This window comes from Enhydra lutris, unplaced genomic scaffold (assembly GCF_002288905.1).
Source record: "Enhydra lutris kenyoni isolate GAN:26980312 unplaced genomic scaffold, ASM228890v2 scaffoldscaffold14, whole genome shotgun sequence".
Classification (NCBI taxonomy): Eukaryota; Metazoa; Chordata; class Mammalia; order Carnivora; family Mustelidae; genus Enhydra; species Enhydra lutris.
In genome coordinates, this window is record NW_019154098.1 from 16748366 (window position 1) to 16771446 (window position 23081).

The following is a 23081-nucleotide window of genomic DNA, read 5'->3' on the forward strand; positions in this document are numbered from 1 at the left end:
CTCTTCTAGCTTGGTCACTCTGATGAAGTCAGCTGCCATGTCATGAGAAGTAGCACACATGGTAAAGAATTGAGGTTGACTTCCAACCAAGAGCCAGCAAGGAACTGAAAGTCCTCAATCCAATAGTCCGTGAAGAACTGAGTTCCACAAATAACCACGTGAGTGGTCTTGGCCATGAATCCTGCCCACTGAAGCCTCAAGGTAACTACAGCCTCACTCAATGCCTTGACCATCATGTCTGAGAGGCTCTTGGCAAAGGATCTGGCCAAGCCCCACCTGGACTCCTGACCCATACAAACTGAGATCATCAAAACTCTAGCCACTAAATTGGAGAATCATTTGTTGCTCCATAATAAGCAACTAATATACTCTATTTTTAAATATTTTATTATATTGTTTGCCACCTGGAATCAGAGACCTTAAATGGTGCTTATTATGTTATGTAAAAAGCTCTACTTGGGGTGCCTGGGTGGCTCAGTGGGTTAAAGCCTCTGCCTTCGTCTCAGGTCATGATCTCAGGGTCCTGGGCTCGAGCCCCGCATTGGGCTCTCTTCTCGTCAGGGAGCCTGCCTCCCCCCCACCCTGCCTGCCTTTCTGCCTACTTGTGATCTCTGTCTGTCAAATAAATAAAATCTTTAAGAAAAAAAAACTCTACGAAATGGTATTTAATATGACTTATCCACCTAATTGTCAAATAGTTGCTGAGTAGCTACCAAATGCAAAGAAACATGCTGGGCTCAATGTCACTGGCATTTTTCTTGTTTCATTTAAAAGTCTCTGCAGTGAGTCTTTCCTTTCTTCTCTTTTTCTTTTTTCTCTCTTTACTTTATGCTCTAGTCAAGTGTCAAGAAGCAATAGCAAGCCCAGAAATGCCAGCTCAATTACTGAACAAAATAAAGATGGATAGAACACTATAAAATGCCCATCTAAATTCATGGAAAATCAACTATTTTCTAAGGTAATTAAAAGTTGATCCCATATAAGCTCAGCAACCCATATGCCAGCTGTCTTTCCCGGTACCTGCTTTGACTGATGAAGTCACTGAGCACCGCCTTCATTTTATCTTCTGATGCTTTCTCTGAAATCTTGATCAATTCTCTCACTTCTTCTATACTTTCTTCCTGGAAACAAACCACAGAGGTGGAGGGATGAGGGGCAGAAGGAGACACTGTAATGGAGACACTGATGATAATATCTCTGATATGTTATTTTGCTATTTTGCGTTTTAGATATGAGGGAAAATGTCCCTCATTTTCTTGTGCCTGATCTGGGAAATGTTACTGCATTCTAATTTTGAACATTGTTCTTCTTAACTGGAATCGGTCTAAATACAAAGTCTTCCCTAACTTTACTCAAACTCATCGTTCCAAATGGAGAACCATTTATTTAGAGTTTACCCTGTGGGGAAATCTAATGTCATGACATACCTAACAAAGTAAAATAAATTAATATAATTTAAAAGGAAGCTCCAAAAGCAATGTTTAAGTCATTTGGTTATATGGGAATACAGTAGTACTGAATAATTCTAAATTTCAGGAGTTATGAATTCTTTTGATCATAGAGGTCTGGGCAGGGACGTGAGGTGTTAGAGGGGAGGAGGATAGATTGCATATGACAATGGCCATATGTTTGTATATTTAATAATCATACTTTCCTTTTTAGGTCTAAATTCTAGTATTCCATCCAGTGGCTTGGAGAGATACAGCACTCAAAAGGCAATATACATGCTGCTTTGCTAGAATTTACAAAAACTACATTCTCTACTAGCCATCAAAGTTTGATATCTGGAGACATACGTTTCCCTATTTCCTCTTCACTATAAGAACAAGTAAATTGTGGACTGGTTAAAAATTTAGGTATTGGGTCAATCTACCACTGTTCAAATCCAGGCTCTATCCTTAAGTGAACTAACCCCCTTATGCCCAGTTTCCTGTAAAATCAGGTAATAAAAGGGCCCACCTAATGCACCATAGGGAGGTGTGGACTTCTTCAAACACAGCTTAGTACTTCATAAACATTCAATCATGTTAGCTGTGATATGCCAAGTATGGCAGGGATCCTGGCACTGAGAAAGGTAGAAATGAATGGTAAAGGCAGCTATGGTCTCTAGGAAAACATTCTTGTTTCGTCAAGCCTTTTAGAAATAAACTATCTCCTTGGCCTGAAGGAGAAGCAAAACCAGTCTTACAAAGCAAGTCTACAGCTTCCACATAATTTGACACTAAACCAAGCATCCTCTACCACCTTTGGAATCTACCTCCATGATGCCTGGAATCCCCAAGGCCAGAGTGGAAACTTCGTTTCACACAACTAGAGACAGGATGATAAAGCAAATGAGAGAGAGAAAGAGAGAAATTTGTTCTTTCCTTAGCACAGGTTTTCATGGAAGGAGAGGGTCACCTGGTGAGGCATGGCGGCACAGAAAGTAGAAGGCACAAAGAGAAATACAAGAGCAGGCACAGACATCAAAGAGCAGGCTCAGGAGCTCAAAGAAGCAGAGATCCCAGGGCTGCCTTCTTTCCAGGGCATTGGGTGGAGCCAGCCAACAGTCACTGCATATTGGCATGGTCATAAATACATGTTCAATCCCTCAAATAACTCTTGGCCCCTTTCAGGTGCCAGGTCTTATGCCAAATGCCACTGAACAGTGGGAAATGGTTATTGAACAAATAAGCACACAAAGCAATTCTAAAATACAGAGAGCTCTGAAGATAAAGCACAGGGTATTACGAGAGAGGAGAATGGGCAGAAGCCAGAAGACTTCTCTGAGAAGTAGTTGAAACTGACCTATGGAGGTTGACGGGTGACACAGGAGAAGCATGGCGGGGAAAAAGCTCAGGATGAGGTAATGGCTATGAGGCATAAAGAAACATCATTACTTCAAGAAACTGAAAGTCCAATGTGCTTGGAACAAAGGAGAAAGCATGTGAAAGACTGGACTTAAAAAGAGGTGGCAGGACTTCACCTATAACATATCTACCATGTTAAGGACTTAAGAGTTTTATATGAGTTGAAGCCAGGATCTATCAATTATGTGAGAAAGTTGTCAACTTCCTGCCCTTTGGAGATAAGGAAAACAGCCTGTCCCTAGGTCCTATAATGTTAAGAAGCAGAGCAGGGTTTCTAATCAAGGTAGTTCTATTTAAAGTCAAAATGTATTCTCATTTCCTTGGTCCACAGGGTAGGAACTATGTGCCCTCCAATGAAGCAGCTGAAACTTACTTGTATTTAAGTTGAGGTCAAGACCCTCTCCTGGATGAATAAAAAGATCCTTTTTGCCTCCAGCTGCCCAGTGTTCAAATCCATTACCTTTGAGAGTCACCTACCAGCAGGTCCGCCATTTTCTCCAGCATGTTGGACCAGTGCAGCCTAAATGTCTGGTCTCCCCAAGAACAGATGAAATAAACACAGGGCTTCTTGGCCTCAAAAGGCAAATAGTTGTAATTCCTGTGAGAACAAGTTAGGTCTGGGTGTTACTTGGCCATCAGTATTATTCATGCAATTTTAGCCACATATTTATGTTTTATACATTCTGAGTGGGGTAGGGAGGGCTGGTGACAAAACAATAAAACTATTAACTCTATTCTAATCAGGGACCCATGAAAAATAAACAAGGAACAGATATGTAGCGACAATGGAGAGGTACTAACAGCTACAGTCATCAGGCCCAGGGCAAAGCCTAGAGCTGAGCACCAGAGGGCAGGGTTTATCAGGCAAGCCTTCTGCAAGGAGGAACTTCTCATTCCAGTTGAGAGAGGAGAGGAGGGAGAAAAACTAACATGTTAACTTTAATGTCTATAAGCTACACACTGTGTGAAAATCAACCAAGATAACAGGAGTGAATGAAATTGCTAGAGAACTGTAAGAGCTTAATACGTTATTAATGAGGATGAAGCATGTGCCTATATCTAAACTATAGCAACCACGCCACCATCCATCCATTCATCCATCCATCCATCCATCCAGGCATCCATGCTTCCGTCCATCCATCCATCAATCCATCCATGCATCCAGGCATCCATGAATCCATCCATCCATCTGTCCATCCATCCGTCCATCTATCCATGCATGCATGCATCCTTCCATCCATCCATGCATCTATGCATGCATCCATCCATCTGTTCATCCATCTTCCCATCTGTCCATCTATCCATCCATTTATCTATCCATCTGTCCATCCATCCATCCATGCATACATCCAATATTTACTGCTGCCAGGCATTGGTATCGATAATGGACATAACCTGCCTGGTTAAGAAGGGACAAGAGGGTGATGACATAGCTAGAAGGGGAGAAGTGGAGCCAAAGAAAATTTTTGAGGATGATGGTTGGATATGCTTAAATGCTGATGAGAAAAAGACAGTTAACAAGGTAAGATTGAAGACAAAAAAGAAGAAACTAACTTGTCGGTTTTGGTCCCCAGGAAAGAAAGGGATGGGGTGAGGCAAGTAAGGTGGGAGAAGTGTGGCAAAAAGTTGAAGTTCCTGGCTAGTGATAGCTATAACATTGACCAAGTTTTCCCCAAATACCCTGTAATTTTTTCAGAAACAGCCAGGACCAAGAGAAGAGAAATGTAGAAGGAAGGCCAAGGCAACATTCTTGGAATGGGCAGGGTGAGACATGTAGCCCTATAAACATGGGCAGTGTTTGGAGTCACACACCTATAGAGGCAGAGAGAGGAGAGACCAAGGGAGGAAAAACTTTGTTTCCATTCCAAAAAACTAAAGAGAACTTCAGCCTGAAAGAATGGATGGTTGTTATTTTTAGTTCTCCAACGCAAATTTCTTCTGGAGACCATAAAATTAGCAAAGGTGTCCTATAGTCTGTTCTGCAGAAAATGAATTGGCAGACATCCATTGAGAAAAGAAGCCAAATAAATTCTTGGCAGAGCCTGAGGTTGATATTATAACAGGAGAACAAAAAATAAATAAATAAAAAAGTTAGAATCAAACTGCTCTTTCACTTCTTTTAAAATTTTTGCACCAAGAATCCTACAACAAGATACATTCTCATCCAGTATTGTCCCTTGTTCCAAGGTTTCTATGGTTCAGATTATTTTGCACTAATGATGTTCAGGGCCTTTGTCTCTTGGATTCTCAGAGTCCTCCTAGTCTTACTGGTTCTGGGACTGGGATGCTGTGGGTCTCAGGCAAATTCAGTACAGATGGAGCATGGCAGATGGGAGGACACCATGAGGGCACCATATTGCCAGTGGGAAGAGAAGGCTGCCAGTTTGAATGGCTGCCCTGACACAAGACCAGCCTTATGACTTTGGGCAAGGGTAGCCTTAGAGTCCTGAGAATGAAATGATCATGGGATGTCCTGTGCTCTGATCTCATTCCTGAACTCCAGCCCAATACATAAATCATATGTGAGTGCATGCATTATAAAACTGGAAAACCCAGAACAAATGCAAGGAGGTGTTTTAATGAAGATAACACACAAATCAAGGGACTGTGTCTGTGCATGTGTGCATGCATGTACACACGTGTCTATTATAGACACAGGATCCTCCAATTCAGCTGATGCCACTCCAGTTCGCCACTATGTGGACAGAGCCTCAATATAGTGACTGAGGAATATTTCTGAGAGACAGAAAGTCCAAGAAACATAGCATGATTCATTTGGGCCTCCTTAAGCCGGCTGGCCAGCGCTAATACAAGATGGCCAAGGGTAGTTTGAGACCTCTCATTTCCTCCCAAACTGTTTCCACACTAGATCTCCTGACATTTTCACCCATTGTCAACAATGGGCTAGTCCAACAAGGTGGGGAGGTTTTCACTGCCTTGTCCCAGTGAAAGGATACACCGTGCCTCTGAGCAGTTTCAGAAAATTCTCCCTGAGTTGCAGATCCAGTCATAGGATCCATCATTGACCAACTCAGTTTTGAGACTAGACAGAAGCCATCAAAGGACTGGGGAGTTTGGGTTCCTTGTTGGATGTGTGGAAAGGAGGTCAGACAACCAAATATGACTGCCAGGAAGCAAAAAAAAAAATCCCAAGGTAGGTGGCCCATGGGAGGGACAGGATTTAGAAAGTATAGGACACAGATAAGCAGATAAACAGCTAAGATTATTTTCATTTACTCCTTCATACTTTGCCCCAAATACTCTCTTTCCATTGCTTAAATCCCTTCCCATTCTTTAGGATGTTACCTTTTCTGTGACCTTTCTCAACTCCTGACTCCTTCCCCAGGGTTAGTAAGTAATCTGCCTCCTCTCTCTGCCCCCTACCCTGGGCCCAACTCAGTTATGGTAATTCCGTAACTCATTCAAAAACATTTATGAGGATCTACTACATTCCAGGCTTAGAGAGGAGCAGAAACACAGGTGAATGTGACATGGTCTATGTCCTCAGGGTACTCACAGTCTCATAGGGAGACAAAAAGTAAAAGCATCTTAATGCAGTGTGAGTGGTGCTTGGTGGAGAAATCAGACTTGGGATTCAGGGAAGGGAATGTGGGCTTAGCCTTGAAGGGTAGTGGAAACCAACAGTTCTGAAAAGGGGGCTTGTTGCCTGGCACAGGGCAGAGCATTCTCAAAGGCCCAGAGGCAGCAAACAACAGGACACATTTGGAGAACTACCAGAGACATTGCATGGCTGCAGGAATGGCAGAGTTTGGGGAGTGACTGGAGATAATGGTAGAGAAATAGATGGGGATGGAAATAACAAGGTATGGCTTCAAAATAATCCTGAAAGCTACAGGCTGCCAATGAATGATGTCAGAGTAACTGGCTCTGACAGATAGTTCCGTGAATTTCTTGAAGATCCAATCCAGGTAGGAAGTTGCTAGACTAATCCAGGACAAACATGCCAATGGCCAGAATTAAAGAAATGACCACCTATATGAGAAATACTTGAGAATCAAAACTGACCAGACTTCATTGCTGACTGAACGTGGGATGGAAGGGAACAGAGAGCAACTGACAACTTTTTGATGAGGTTCATAGGACACAGAGAATGGTAGGACTCGTCCATGAGATGTGAAAGATAGGAAGAGGAGCAAAGCTGTCTGTGAAGACAATGAACCTGCTACAACTTTGGGACACCCAAGTGGGGCTGTTTGGGTTTGCTGTTCTGGGAAGAGGGCTGTCTGGGAAAAAGATTTTGGGAGGCCTTGTTATCCTGACAGTGCTCAGCAAGCCATGGATCTGTGCCCAGAGAGAGTGTCTAGATTGGGAAGAGCAGAGAAAGCAAACAGCACTAGCAATGTTGTCCCAATCTCCTCACATCAAAAGGGGAGAACTATGTTCTCTTATGAGAACACAATGAGAAGATAAAGCTTTACTCATGGCACAAGGCTCAGAACACAGAAGACTCTTGCTGGGTCTGACTTTCCCTTCTTGTAATCACATGTTTGGTGCTCAATACCACTTTCTTACAACAGAATTCTAGAATTTTACTTCTTTTTTCATCTTGAAAGTTTATGTGAATTAAAGATCAGTGAGTGTTCACAGAAGTACCCCAGATATTTTCTGAAATGGTCTTTTTTGGTAGATGACAGTCGTTTTTTGAGTTCTTTAGTCTGACCTCAGCAAAAACAAGATAAGAAATGATGTATCCAATAATCCCATTTACATAATGGCACAGAGCTCAGATGAATATAGTAACTGTTAATAGGGTTTAGATTGAAATGTTAAATTCTGACCTTCCTACCTTGTTATGCTTCAAAGTTATATATATGGTAATAATAGCCATCATCATTGTCCTGTCCTTAAATGAATTAACTGGATGTGACATTTGGAGATTTGTCAATATGTCACTAAAGATTCAGTAGAGTGGCTAACAGACACATGAAAAAATGTTCATCTTTAGCCATCAGGGAAAGTCAAATCAAAACCACATTGAGATACCACCTTACACCAGTTAGAATGACCAAAATTAACAAGACAGTTAAACACAAGTGTTGGAGAGGATGTAGAGAAAGGGGAACCCTCTTACACTGCTGGTGGGAATGCAAGTTGGTGCAGTCATTTTAGAAAACAGTGTGGAGATTCCTTTAGAAATTAAAAATAGAGCTACCCTATGACCCTTAAATTGCACTACTGAGTATTTACCCCAAAGATACAGCTGTACTGAAAAGAAGGGCCACATGTACCACAATGCTCATAGCAGCAATGGCCACAATTGCCAACCTGTGGAAAGAGCCAAGATGCCCTTCAACAGATGAATGGATAAAGAAGATATTGTCCATATGTACAATGGAGTATTATGCCTCCACCAGAAAGGATGAATACCCAACTTTTGTATCAACATGGACGGGACTGGAGGAGATTATGCTGAGTGAAATAAGTCAAGCAGAGAAAATCAATTATCATATGATTTCACTTACTTGTGGAGCATAAGGAATAACATGGAGGACATTAGGAGAAGGAAAGGAAAAGTGAATTGGGGGAAATCGGAGGGGGAGATGAACCATGAGAGACTGTGGACTCTGAGAAACAAACTGAGGGTTTTGGAAGGGAGTGGGGTGGGAGGTTGGGTGAGCCTGGTGGTGGGTATTAAGGAGGGCATGTATTACATGGAGCACTGGATTGGTGCATAAACAATGAGTCTTGGAACACTGAAAAAATAAAATAAAATTTTTTAAAAAGTTAAAAAAAAAAGATTCAGTAGAGTGGCAATGACCATGATGTCCCTGTTCGTGCCTTTCTCCCATAACTAAGATTAAAAAATGATGTTTCTGGTTTTAGGGAAGAACTTTCAAACAGTCCCAGGAACAGGTCAGACTCCTATTGTCAGAACCCTGGCTGATCTCCCCTACTGTGCCTCCTACCTGTTCCCTTCTGTCACAAGTGGCTTCTCTGGATGAGTGGTGGAGACCATAGGGAAGGCAACATTGTGGACTGCGTCCCCTTCTCCTTCGTGCAGGAGTGGAAGGCTGTCTTCTTCAGCTGATTCAGCTGACTCCTTCTTACTCCCATGATGGGACCCTCCATCAAGCAGGTTCCCAAAATTACCTATAGAGATGGTAGCAAGGGGAGAGAAGTCAGATGTCAAAAAGCAGAATCAGGCTACGTGGCATAAAGATCCAAGGTCATATCCTCCCAGGACAGAGAAGTAAGATCTCAGTATGAAGATAGGAAGTGTGATGGTCAGACCAAAGAAATAAGATTAACAATGATGGTGAGTCATCATCTACATCCATCTTATGTCCTCTTTTGTAAAAACTACTTAAGTCACAAACTAATTGGATTCCATCTCCACTTGCTTCTGCTCCTTGGAAGGACACCCTCATGATGGGAATCAAGACCTTCTCTAATGGAATGCTCTTTCCTGGAAAGATTTTCCCAGCTGTACATCACCACAGGAAGATCATCGGGAGTTACAATAACAGCACCCTCAATGTGCACAGAACTTCTCATGGATTAACTCATTACACTCTTGCAATAGCTTTATGAAGAGTTATTGCTATGCCTAGTACATAGTTAAAGAAACTAAGACCCAGAGAAATCAAGAGCCTAGGAGTAATGGAACTAGGATTAGTAATCCAAATCTTTCTAAATCCAAACTATACTCTTAATCCTTTTTTAGCATGAAAAGAAATCTATCCCTTCATATTGACACTAGAGTAAACAAAGAACTATTCATTTCTTTCTGAGGTGCAAACCTCTGCCAGAATGCTACTATTTCTATGTAAGACAATAACGCATTCACTCAAGAAACAGATATAAACCCAGTGTGATGTGCCAAGCACTGTACTTATTTGCACTCACCAATAGAAACTTCAAAGCTAATGGGTTTGTCTCCAATCTTCCGGTCAATCATGGTAGCTTCAAAAAATGCTCCAAAAAGTAAAAATTCCTCACATTTTTCGGGTATAATCTATAGAAAGAAAAAAATATTTAGACAGGTCTGGCTCTATTTTTTTTTTTTTATTACCAGGAAGCTGAATTAGTGATGTTAACTAGTCCAGAGTGATTTGTAAGCATTTGAATTTCAGTGTCAGCCTGAAAGGGAACATCATTTCCCCACTCATCAGGCAGGCAGGAACCAGGACCTACATATTACAAATCAAAATTGAGCCATCTATCTAGAATGATGTAATCTCAACCTTCTGAGCTTCTGCCTTGCAATTAAAATCTGCTTTTTTTTTTTATTTTAAGGACAAAGATTTCCATGTGTATCTTCTACAGTACTATTGGTAAAACACAGGTTTGGAATCACTTTCAAGTGAGCAGCCACTTAGAAAACAGAGAATTATAGGATCAAACCCTTACATTGTTCTATGAATTATACAGGATGGTCACATACATTATGTTTGTTCCTCAACAACCCCAAGAGGTTGGAATCTGGATCATTCCCATTTTACAGGTGAAGAAGCTGAGGTAACTAAACTTAAGGTTGAGTTTATTAAATTTCCCAAGTATTCTGACCACAAGATCAGGGCTCTTTGAACTCAACCATGTGTTAACCCAACACCTTGGTGCTGCTCAAAGACTTCCTGAAATAACACTTCCTGAAATAACACAAGCCTGGATAAAAGAGACAGAAGGGCTAGGCACTTGCGTGAGCATCAGCCCACCCAGTGCATCCAGGACGAGCTATAAGCATGTGGAGGGTCCCAGGATCACATCTGCTTTTACACTGAAAAGGGCCTTGGGATTCACCTGCTCCATCTTCCTTCTACCTGAATAAACTAAAGCTCAGAGAGATTAAGGGGCTTCTGCAGGTCACATAGCAAGTTAAAGTCGGCCAAGATTTCAGGCTTGGGCTCCACCAAGTCTTCCCTCTCAAGGAAAACTACATTGTGGAAGACAGGACCATGACAGGTCACAAGACAGGAACCATCCCAATGCAACCACAACAGTTTGTAGATGACTCCTATTGATGTGGAACAGGTTGATAGTTCAGGGAGCAGATATAGCTGAGACACAGACACAGCATCACATTTCTGAACAAAGAGGTTGAATGAGCTGCCATACAGTCTGTGCTTCCTGGTTTCACAGCTGGATTGATTAAATTCCATTGAAAAAGCAATAAGGTTCATCTAAGGAAAATAAACAGTTGCAGATTTAGAGCTGAAGAGCCCCATTCAATCAAGAGCCCTGAACCCTGTCACTTCAAGAGCCAACAGGTCTCAGAAAGGTGAGCTTTCCTTCACACAGGAGCCTCCTTGCTGTTGGCATCAGCAGGAAATGTTTCTATTGATCAGAAAATGTTGGAAAGGGTGGGGACCCAGTTCTGGATCTTAGTCACAGAGCACACAGCCCTCCCACCTGCTGCCACTGTACACATTGGCTGTAAATAAGCCACTTATCTTGCCTTTCTGGGGTCAAGTTTACTCTCTGGGAGGAGGTTAAAAAGCATTTGAAGACCTGATGGGAATATAGGCCATGTAGCCTGGAAGAGAGATGGCAGACTTCATAGCCACAAAAATTTTTGTTCAAATCCCAACTCTGCTACTTCCTAACTCATTGACTTTAGGCAAGTCATGTCCACTCTCTGGTTGTCACTTTCTCTGTCTGTGAAATAAACATTGTCATAGGGCTTACAGGGGGGGATAATGAGATCATCCACATGGAGCACCTTGTATAAAGCCTACACATAACAATGCCACAAGAATGGTATTTCAACAGGTGGAATTCATCTCTTAATCCTGTCCATCCTTCAGGTCTAACTCAAATGGCTTTCTTTTGGAAGCATACTTTGATTTCCTGAGTTTGAGAAGTGATGATGGTCATATTTACTGAGTACTTATTATGTGTCAGATGTGGTATTAAGACTTTTACCTACATTATCTCATGTAATTCTCATAACCACCCTAGGAGGGAGATGCTTTTATTTTATCTGTTTAAAGATGAGGACAAGTAGTCTGTGAAAGATTAAAATATCTGTCCAAAATTATTAAAAGTGCCTAATGTTTATTGAGTATTTACTATGTGCCAGGCTCTGTTCTTAGCACTTTGCATGTATTAATTCATTAAATCCTCACTATGAGCCCATGAAGTAGAAATGATTATTGGAAATAAGCATAAGGAGCTTAAGTCATTTGCCCAAAAATTCAGAGGCAATGATTCTCCAGAAGCTGGTCAGTAACAACTACTACATCTAAAATCCAGCTGTCTTACTTGAGAGCCCAACATTTTAATTGTTATACTTCATTTACTCCATATAATATTTGTATTTTATCTGTAGCTCCCTATTGCATGTTTCACTTTTTAATTCCTGTACATTTATTTCTATGTTTTACCTCCCCTTCTATATCATAATTTCCATGGAGTCAAACTCTATTTGTATTCCTACCAATATTGAGGATGATGTTTAAAAAAAAAAGAAGCTAGTCAGTACATGTTCACAGAATTTGAAAATGAACACATCTATTAGATTAGTTATGCTCTGTGAAAGCTTGGCATAGGGAAATAACCTTTGATGGTGGTACTGAGGGTGAGCTGGAAAAGCCAATGTCATGGGATCTCATTTGTCCAGGTATGCAATGAGAGCATGGCTGCAGCGAGGGAGATAGGAGCTCAGGACCCTGGAGAGCTAAAAAAGAAGATTCTGCAAGAAGAAATATTGCCATGTCTGAAGCTATAGAGGCTCTGGAGAAGGTAGAAAATATGTCCACAAATCCTTGGACACCCTGCACTCAAAAGATGAAGCCTAATTTCTCTCCCCTCTCAGTGTGGGCTGGGCTTAGTGACTTGTTTCTAACAATTGGAATGTGTCATAAATATCAGTGTGTGACTTCTATGGGTTTGGTCGTAAAAGATATTGACATTTCTGCCTTGTTCTCTCTTGGATCACCCAGTCCACTCAGGAGGATGCCAACTGCCATGAAGATACTAAGAAGCCTAGGGAAGTGTCCATGTGGAACTTTGTCTTCTAAAGGGTCCACGAGGAACCAAAACTTCCTCCTAACAACCATGAGTGTGCCATCTTGGAAGTGGATCCCACAGTTCCAGTCAAGCTGTCAGATGACTATAGTCCCTACCAACATCTTGATTGAAACCTCATAAAAAATTCTGAGCCAGAACCACCAAGATAGGTATTCCCAAATTCCTCACCCACAGGAAAACGTTGCTAAATTTAGGGGTAATAGTTATATAGCAATAGATAACTAATAAACCCAGCAAGAAACTGACCCAAATGAGAAGCCAAGACGAAGAGAGGAAGGAGAAATAAGGGTTTGAATATGACCTGAATTTTCCCTCTCCTAATACCTTCTACCCAAGAACCAAGATGGGCTCTTGGACTTGTAAAAAATGTACACTCTACATAAATTCCAAGCTACCATTGCTTTCTGCTAGAATTTTTTTTAAGATGGCCATAGCAAAATATCTTGAAGATACTGATGTGGATTAAGAAAATCTTCTATTAGGCCTCTCTTGGTAATTCCTGTCTAGAAAAGAATGGCCAGTCTCAACAGTAGGAAAGATTGCTACAGAATCAGATACAATTGGATATCAGTATAGGTGGCTACTTAAGGTATCCACAGTACCTTATATCATTTCCAAAGCTGGCATATATTCTGAAAAAATACACATAAATACAATCACATCAAAGCAATGTCTTCCAACAAGAAACTGACAATACACATTTCCAGAGAATATTTCCCAATAGACAAGTTCATAGGGGAGAGCTAGGGAGGTCCACAAAATATGCTAAGTAAGTCCAAAAAACAGGGTGGCGAGCTCTGAACAAATCATAAACACTGGTCACAGTAACAGCAAATGTACTACTGGCCTATCATAAACATGCAAAGAACCCTATCAATCATTTTATAGGCATTCCCTCATTTACCCAGGAGATGCTTATGACAAAGAGACTATTACTACCCCATTTTGTTGATGAGTAAACTAAAACATGGAGAGGTGTTACTATCAGAACCACGAATAGAATCAACCCTCAAGATTTCCAACCCTGAGCTCCAACCTCTTCCCCACACTGCTTCTTAAGATGTATTAGATCCCAGCAGTTAAAATGAGTGGCTCTACTAAGGCCAAGGTGACCCAGACCACCATCTCTTCCTTTCTCCACCCAAAATGATTGTCTGGTTGACCTGAAAAACATACTCACAGACACAGAATCATCCAGATTGAGAGCTAGAATCCACTCACCTCTGCTACTAACAAAACACAGCCCCTTCATTTGCTTAAGCACAAAGCAGTCTTGCTACTTTAAACAGTTGGTGGGTAGTGCTTGGGTGGCTTAGTCAGTTGAACTTCTAACTCTTGATTTCAGCTCAGGCCATGATCTCAGGGTCATGAGATTGAGTCCCACATCAGGTACTGAGTGTGAATCCTGCTTGGGATTCTCTCTCCCTCTCTCTCTGCCCCTCCTCACCCCTCCACTCTTTCTTTCTCTCAAATAAACAATCAGACAGTTAAGGGGATATTCACAGTTTGTAGTCCTCTGGGAGACCCCGATCTCTTTCCCATCATACAGAACCAGGCTAGAAAAATGCTAATGTGTTTTATGTTGAGTAATAGGCCTTCTTTGAATTGTGATTTCTTAGGCAGGGGAATAGGTTTCTCAAATTCTTTCATCCTAGCTTGGCACTCACTCTTCCTTCTCTTCATCCCTCATCCCACATTACCTCACATCCAGAGCATATGCTAGGCTAACAAAGTTCAACAAAATCAGACCACAGATAGAGCTCAGTCCATCCCCCCACCCCCACTTTCACCAGCTATCCCAGAACACTTTTATTTCCCTTTCACCTTGATTCTCATGGGATTCCCTGTTTTGGGGGGAACACTGGAGGGATTGATCATGAGCAGATGGCTGTGATGTGTCCCAAAGAGGCAGTGGATTGATCCAGAATGCAGGGCTGGCCAACACACTTTATGAAGGGAGAGTGAGACCTGTGCATGCCTTTGGGAGCCTGTGGGAGCTGGGGTGGCAGGTGCTACCTTCATTCTGGGCTTACCTCGCGGGGGTTGTGGAGGGCTCAGACCTACCTGGGGGGGCACATTGAAAGGTTCCACCTCTACCTCTGTTGAGTTGGTCTTGTCTGAAACCTGTTGGGATTTTCCATCATCAGTTTTGTCACCCTTGTCTTTACTGGAGCCTTTGGAAGACTTGGAGTCTTTGTCCTTTGAAGACAATTTGAGCTCCTTGAGTGCCTTGGAAGATTTAGATTCCTGCGACCCTCCTGAGAGGATCTCCACAGCAATTTCCACCAGGATTCTGCCCCTGAATGACACGCCTTCTCCAAAGCCTTCATTCAGTTCCTGGAAGTCGTCCATCAGACTGTGGTTCCTGGGTGAACCATACAGGTTAATCCAGGCAGGTCCGAAGGTTGGTAGAAAGCCTGTAAAAGCCCCACATTTTAGTTGCCCAGTGATGTTTCCAAGTTGATTATTTCTTGCTTTATGAAAATTGTGCACATTCACTTAAAATGTAAAATATACAGAAAAGACAAGAGGAAATATTTACAGAATATCCCATCCCCAGAAGAGCCACAATTGCCACTTTGCTATATTTGCTGTATTTCTTTCTGACAAGATCTTCTGGCATGCACACGTTTACACTTTTTCACAGCTGTCATGATACTACCAGTGCCAACATGCATCCGTGTCTGTTCATTCATTCAACCCATGTTCATTGAGTCCTGACACGTGCTGGACACTAAGCTAGACACTAAACATGGAGCCCAGTGGAGAATGAAGTAGAAACAAATATTAAACATGTAAATATCTACATTATAAGAGCTAAGCAGATTTACCTTACGCAGCAAGAACAAATAACAGGCTGAGGAGGCATGGAGAGGGGTCAGGCAGCAAGAGAGAGATTCTGTCCCAAAGGAGAGTCAATTTTAAGAAGGAGAGATACCGGGTTAAAGGGGATAAAAAGAGTTTATGGCTCCTGATTTCTAATTTTCAAAAATATTTTATACATTTCTTTGAACACCATCCAGATGTTCCTGAAAAGCTGGAGTAAAACATGTTTACATCAAGTTGGGATATCCCGAAGGTGGCGTGAGTTCTGCGTAAAGCAATCCTGTGGCAAACCCTTCCACGATAGGAAGACTTAAACAGTATGTATTTATGGAGGTCTTTTTGTGGTGTCACACTGTGAGAGGCATAAAAATACATAAATCTTATTCTCTGCTTCAGCGAACCCTTTGGTATATACATTATATGTACACACATACACATATATATGCATAAATATATTCACCAATTAACACGGATTTGTGGCGCAGAGAAAGATTGCCTTGCGATTTTAAGAAGGCAGGGGTTTGTTGGGATATTTAGAAAGTTATCACCTGCTAAGTTAGGTTTTGCAGGTAAAGAAAGAGTAAAGCTCTCTCCCCTGACCGGTGGATTCGCTGGGACTCCTCATTTCCTCCCTAGCTCTCTGAGTGTGCAGCCAGCAGCACCTTCCTGCAACAGTCATGTGCTTCTAACAGTGAGTTGGGGGCACAACATCTTCTGGACTATTTAAATGTGTAAAAACCATTCTTAGCTTGTGAGCCATACACAGTATTTGGCCAGCTGGTTGTAGCCCGTGGACCACAGTCTATCAATGTCTGATGTAATCTAAACTCTTCATTTTTTATTTATGAAACCTAAGGCCCAGAGATGGTGAGTGACTACCTAAGGACACACTGTGATGCTCATGGAACTCCTGGGACCAGGACCAAGCTTTTTGGCTCCCACAGCCAGCCTTCAGCTACTGCCCTGAACCAACCCAAAGCACAAACCACACAGAACATGGAAATGCCTAATGCACTGCCTGCTCCACTCCTTTTGTTATGAAAAGGAGGGCTTCCAATCAATCGTTTTGTGACCCCATTTCCAAGTCAGACACATGAGGCTTTACCTTTGTCTCCATCCTGTTCATTGGAGATTTTCTTCAGGTCGATGAAATGGGTGGCCAGAGCTACATCATTCATGCTGCCTTCGTCCCACACCTGGATTTTCACCCTCCGACACAAAGGAGGAAACATTTCCTTGAAGACCACCTGTTCGTGCCACACAGGATCAGCACAGTTCTTCTGCACTGAGGTTCGCCCCTAAAAACAAAGCCAGCAAGGTGTAAGCCATCAAAAGAAAGGAAAGAGGCCCTCTGAATGGACTGAAGAAAACTCTTCAAACCAGGAAATATAAAGTAAGTTGCCAGAAATAATGAACCTGCTTCCACCCAACACCCATGGAAATCTGTTGCACCCAGGAACATTACAGTAGCCCCTCCCCCTTATCCACAGGGAATGCATCCCAAGATTCTAGCGGATACCTGAACCTGCGGATAGTGCTGAACCTTATATATACTATGTTTTCTTCCTATACATACATACCTATGATAAAATACATTTATGAATAAGGCACAGTAAGAGATTACCACCAATAATACAGAAAAGTTAAAACAATACTGTAATAAATATTACCATAGATCTTAGCAATCTCAGCGTACAATTTCTTTCCCTTTCTTACTGAGAACTTTTACCTTTTCACTTAAAGGAAATACTGCTTCTCTTTAGTGTATCTGAATTGCCAGGACCACTCCTCCTATGTCTAGGGGACATTATTAAGTAAAATAAGGGTGATTTGAACACAGAAACTGCCATAGCGCCATAGTGTACCCGATAACCCAGGTGGCTAAGTGACTAACTGTAGTCAGGGCCGACTTGCTGGATTAAGGGATGATTCACATCTGGGTAGGATGGAGCAGGATATTGCAAGATTTCATCCTGCCATTTGGAACGGTGTGCAATTTAAAACCCATCAATTGTTTATTTCTGGAATTTCCCATTTAATAATTTCAGGCCATGGTAGGCCATGAGTAACTGAAACCATGCCAAGCAAAACCACAGATAAGGGAGGAATACTGTGTACTAACATCCTACTCTGCACCGGACACCATGCCAGGCTTCAGGGACAAAGAGAGTAATTGATGGGTCCTGCCCTCAGGAAGTTCTCATAATCATAGGGGGCTGGGAAAAGGCCAACCTGCCCATTTTGAATATTAATTACTCCATGCATCTCCAGGAATGAAGTAGATATAGTTAGACCCTGAGTTTGTATCTTATAAAATTAGGACCTCATGCAAATCACTTCCCTCTTCTGGACCTCAGTTTCCTTGTCAGAAAATGGAAATGATGTCCTATATGACTTACGGGATCCAAGTAAAAAATACTACAATATTCACCCTGCCAAGAGGAGGAGTTCGAGTAGCAAATACTGTGAGGGCAGAGACAACATGTGTGTCAGCCAAAGCTTCAAAGTCCAGCCAACCAGGTTTAAGCTGTGACCATGTGCCCAGGCCCTGGTACTTTCAATGCCTCTTGAGCAGGGAACAACAGGGAACAGAGATGTCTAGGCTTATGCAGGACAAGAACTACCTGCGGAGACTGGGAAGCAGATTGGGAGGCAGGTAGCGATGTTATGGAGCCTGGGGACTGAGTAACAGCTCAAAGAATTAGCCAGAGGTAAGGAAGGAGGTCTATCCGCCTGGGTCCTAAATCGGCAATACCCCATAGCCCCTCTCCATGATCTTAAATGGACAGTGAGTGGGTCACCACCACACCCACTGTCCTGCCATGTGACTCAGCACATTTTGTGACAAGCTTTCTCTCTTAAGGCACTTCCTAATTTTTATTTTAATTTATTTCATTTGATTAGAAATGTCCTAGGTAAAGAGCAGAGTTTTGGCCCTGGTTTGCTGTTGGTGATGACGACATTCCTTACCACCTGCCCAGCAAAGGACACCTTCACGAAGGGGTCCACGAGGTCCTTGTTGTCACCCACAAATGCTTTTGTGACGTTTGCCATGATGCTGGAGTTCATTTTGGGCAACCCCTCTGCTTTGTACAGTCTCACATAGAATCTGGCCCAGGGTCTCTCTGATGGAAACCCTTGAGGGATCAAAAGGTTCCTTGAGGGAGAACAAAAAACAAAAAAACAAAACAAACAAACAAACAAAAACTCTCACTTAGAAGAAGAGAAAAAGGTAAAAGCAGTTTAGAGCCAGAAAGAAGGACCCTGATGTAGGAGAAAAAACTGAAAAGATCAGGATTCAACGCTAAAATGAGTTTTCTTTGTGGTGTAAATGGCAGCAAAGGGTATGAACAGAATGAATGCTAATTCCTTCGAGTCTTTGAATTATAGAATAAACACCATGTCCCACTCTTCACTTTGAAAAAGGACATTAAGTCTTCCCATTTCACAAACCGCTGGTTGAAATGATAATTCCTTCAAAGAAAAATCAGCCAAATTCAGATAAATAGGATAAGCTGAGGAACAGCTTATCTATTTTGGGTTATTATAGGGAGACAGGCTGTCCTTGTCCTAGAAGCTGACCTCCCAAAGGCTAGTGACACCTTGGATAAATCGCATCTTGGTGCCTCTGATGGAGCAGAATCCCAGGTAGGCAAGCCATGAATTTGGCAGTTCTCATGTGCCCACAAGGAAAGGGAGGGAGAGGGAGGAAGGAGAGATGGAACCTGCGACATATTATTTCTCTTGCATGACCCTGGATGAGCCTTGTCTCATGTTTTTTTTTTTTTTTAAAGATTTTATTTATTTATTTGACAGAGAGAAATCACAAGTAGGCAGAGAGGCAGGCAGAGAGAGAGGAGGAAGCAGGCTCCCCGCTGAGCAGAAAGCCCGATGTGGGGCTCGAACCCAGGACCTGGGATCATGACCTGAGCTGAAGGCAGCGGCTTAACCCACTGAGCCACCCAGGCGCCCCTTGTCTCACTTTTCTATTTGCTCCTCAGCATCGGGAGTTTTGGGATTGGTCTTCAAGACGTCGCCTTTCCCAGTCACGCTGATGTCACACTTCAGGTACCCCTTCGTGCCAGTCCTGATGTCACCAGGGTCTGTGAGTAGGGCCCACTTGTCACAGAACTGATGACCTGTAAAAGCGTCCTGACAGCTCAGATCCTCTGCACAGCCGGACTCCGCTGATGCAGCCAGTCCTGTCCAACACCCCAGGTGGCGGCTCTTTCCAGTATTCCCAGCCTCATGCTGCCTCCTCTCCTCCCCCATTTCTTTTTGTTCCCACCCTCTTGTCTGTCTTCTCCAACCTGCCACAGGTATTTGGAAAGCCTTCCACCCAGTGCCAATTGCCTAGACAGGTTCTTAGCTTGGATAGACTAGGAGAACATTAATGGAGTAGAGAATTCACGTATTCTTTCACAGGCTGTAAATGGGGCTCATGCATCTTTTTGTTTGGTGGACACTGTCAGTCCAAGCTTTAAAAGCTCTTAAAAAATCTAGACCTCTGGCTTATCTTTTAAAAAAAGCTGTTAGGTCTTCCAATACAGAATGCACAGTTCCATGTGTTAGCAGGTGGTAAGGGAGCTGAGGGGCCACTGTGCCTTTCATGTGGGTTGTAAGTGTTCCTGTTCCCCACAGTCTGCAGCAGGCCTTATTAGCCCCACCCACTGCACTCTGATATACCCAGAGGCTGGCCCCCTGGACTCGTGCAAGTTGGAATTGCTTTGAAGAGAAGGGACCTCTCATGAGAAGATCTAGATCTGTTGACGGCCTTCTTACTTATCAGCTCCTGACCTTGGACAAATTACCTGCCTTCTCTGAGTTTCACTTTCCTATAAATCAGAGATAATAAGAATTATACAGCAAAACCATATATGGCATGCCACAGCCATTACTCTGAGCTAGGTTCTTTATGAAGCACTTTATGTATCAACTTAATCTTCCAACAACCCTGGAAAGGAGGTACTACTTTATCTTCATTTTCTCTGATGAAGAAGCTGAGTCGTCAAGTCATTTGCCCAAAGTTGCACAACCAGGAAAGAGCAGGGTGGAATTTGAAGCCAAGCTATCTGGCTCCAGAGTCCATATGTGTAATTCCTATGCCACCTTTGCTGCCTGTGTCGTACATCATCACAGCTCTGAATTATAGACAGAGTTTGTTGGGGGAGGAAAACATGAAAGAGAATGTTGTCACTAGATTGTAAATGTTGCGGGAAAAGGCCAGGGTTGTTCCAATTGTGTAATTGAGTGAGTGGGTCAGCGGATGGGCACACGAATGAGTTGACCATCAGGTGTGGCAAACTAGGAGATAAGTAAGGGAGAGATTGGGAAGCAATGCTTCCTTACCAGGCTGGTTGTACACAGTCCCCAGGTCTATTTTGAAGGAGCCGATCAGTATGCTGCCTATCAGCTTGTGGTGAAAGACCTAAGGAGAGATGGAGCAGTGAGTCCAGCTGCAACAGATTTCTCTTTGAAGATCAATCTGTGAAATGGGTTCATGACACCTCAGTGAGGATTCTAGACCTTGACGCTCATCTGGCCTTCACTCTTCTCTGGAGCACAATGACATTTGTGCTCATCAAGTGAAAAGGGCATCCAGAGCATCTCACCTGGATCTCTCCCTCCTAGCAGGTTTTCAGCTATTGAAGGATACCTAAGAAATCTCGCTCTCTGAAAAGTATCTTTTTAAACCAAAGTGAGCTCTGGTACAGCCTATCTTTTAACACCCATCTCTGTCTACTGAAACTCTACCCATCTTTCACTGCCTAGAACAAATGTTGCCTCCTCCAGGCAGCCTTCCCTTATCCACCACAGCTGAAAGTCTCTTTTCTCTCCTAAACTTCCACCATACTCCGCTCACAACTTACTCAGAGAACCCACCACATAGTGCTCTGAGAAGTTTGGGACATGTACAATAGTCAGAACAAAGGAAGGGTCATCCTCAATATTTTATCTGATCAGAAGTCAGCAGCGGAGGGCCGGGCTGGTGACAGCAGCACAATTTAATTCAGGGCTATCAAGATGAGGAAGTTCTAAAAGAAAGCAGCAGAGCTGGCACCGGATTCAGAAGGCACACTGATGAGAGACTGCTGAAGGAGCAGGAGTAGTTCAACCTTTAACTGTGGAGGAGGAGTGATTGTAACTGAAGTATTTTCCAGTCTTGGAAATACCACTGTGTACAAGAGGGAGTAGGTTCCTCATGTGGATCCCAAGTCACAGGAAGAGAGACACATCTCACTACAAGGACAGGTTTTATAACAGAACTTCCCAGCAATGAGTGGGCTTTTCTAGAGATAGTGACTATCCATCACTGGATTTAACCAAGCAGTACGCCAAAAACCCCACGTCATAGAGGTGGTGACAGGGGTTCCCGTACCAGCTGTGTTACACTAGAGGGTCTCTGGGCTTCCTTCTATGACATTCTGTGAGTTCCTTGAATCAAAAACAGTTTTCTGCTTTCTTCTATCCACCACATGCATGGCCTTGTTCATAATAGGTGTTCAGTAAACATTCAATGAGTTAATGAATGATTAACTGATCGAATGATGGGTGAATGGAAGACTTTTGGGGTTTCTAAACAGCTCCTTTTGGTGGAGGCAACTAACAAAAATAAATTCAACTGACTTCAGGAAATGAAGAAATGAAGATCTTCTAGTCTCCCTTTCTACATTTACTACCTTGCCCAAACTTTGCAAGGGAGTTAAGAGAACTGAGGGCAAGTAAGGACAGCTTGGCTCAAGGGGAGGAGTTATTTAAGGCCACACATACAAAGCTCACTCCAAACCTGCCCGTGATTGCAGTTGCTACTGTGGCTTCCCAAAGGCCCCAGCAAGAACATAAGCCTGACTCATGCTCTCTTCTCAGGTCAAAGATGTCTGGGTCCCTATGGGCATAATGGGACATAAGAGCCCACATGGGTCTTTAAATAACACAGGAGACCTCCTCAAATAATCCATCCACCCGTCTGAGTGCCAGGTACCCCGCTGTGGGCACACATGGGATTCCTTCAAGGAATTCCACACACAGAGTGCTGGGGGCCCTGCATGCCTGGGGTCGCTGGCAAGGAAAGATCGTCTTTGGCACCACCATGGTCTGCTACAGCCTGGCTATCCCAATAGCATCTGCTTATGCATCCGCCCCCTTCTTCTCTCATGTTGAATTTATTTGGGGCACATCGACTTTTAGCTCTTAGACTACCAGAAAACTTGTATTAAAGACTCTACTCCAAAGGGAGTTTTCCCTTTAAAATCTTTTTTTTTTAATTTATTTATTTGACAGGCAGAGATCACCAGTAGGCAGAGAGGCCAGGCAGAGAGAGAGAGAGGAGGAAGCAGGCTCCCTGTGGCGCAGAGAGCCTGACGTGGGGCTCGATCCCAGGACCCTGAGATCATGACCCGAGCTGAAGGCAGAGGC

General features: G+C 42.9%; 1 protein-coding gene across 1 annotated transcript in view; it reads right to left on the reverse strand.

Moving 5' to 3' along the window:
- LOC111146702 (fer-1 like family member 6) overlaps window positions 1-23081 on the reverse strand; it is a 118758-nt gene that overhangs the window by 84700 nt on the left and 10977 nt on the right. Inside the window, exons 6-14 of the mRNA XM_022502370.1 lie at window positions 21015-21093; window positions 19648-19804; window positions 18636-18822; window positions 16771-16963; window positions 14904-15256; window positions 9717-9825; window positions 8777-8960; window positions 3327-3447; window positions 1021-1121 (exon numbers count right to left, since the gene is read on the reverse strand). Of these exons, the coding sequence (XP_022358078.1) occupies window positions 1021-1121; window positions 3327-3447; window positions 8777-8960; window positions 9717-9825; window positions 14904-15256; window positions 16771-16963; window positions 18636-18822; window positions 19648-19804; window positions 21015-21093 (1484 nt within the window). The remainder of the gene's footprint in view (window positions 1-1020; window positions 1122-3326; window positions 3448-8776; window positions 8961-9716; window positions 9826-14903; window positions 15257-16770; window positions 16964-18635; window positions 18823-19647; window positions 19805-21014; window positions 21094-23081) is intronic.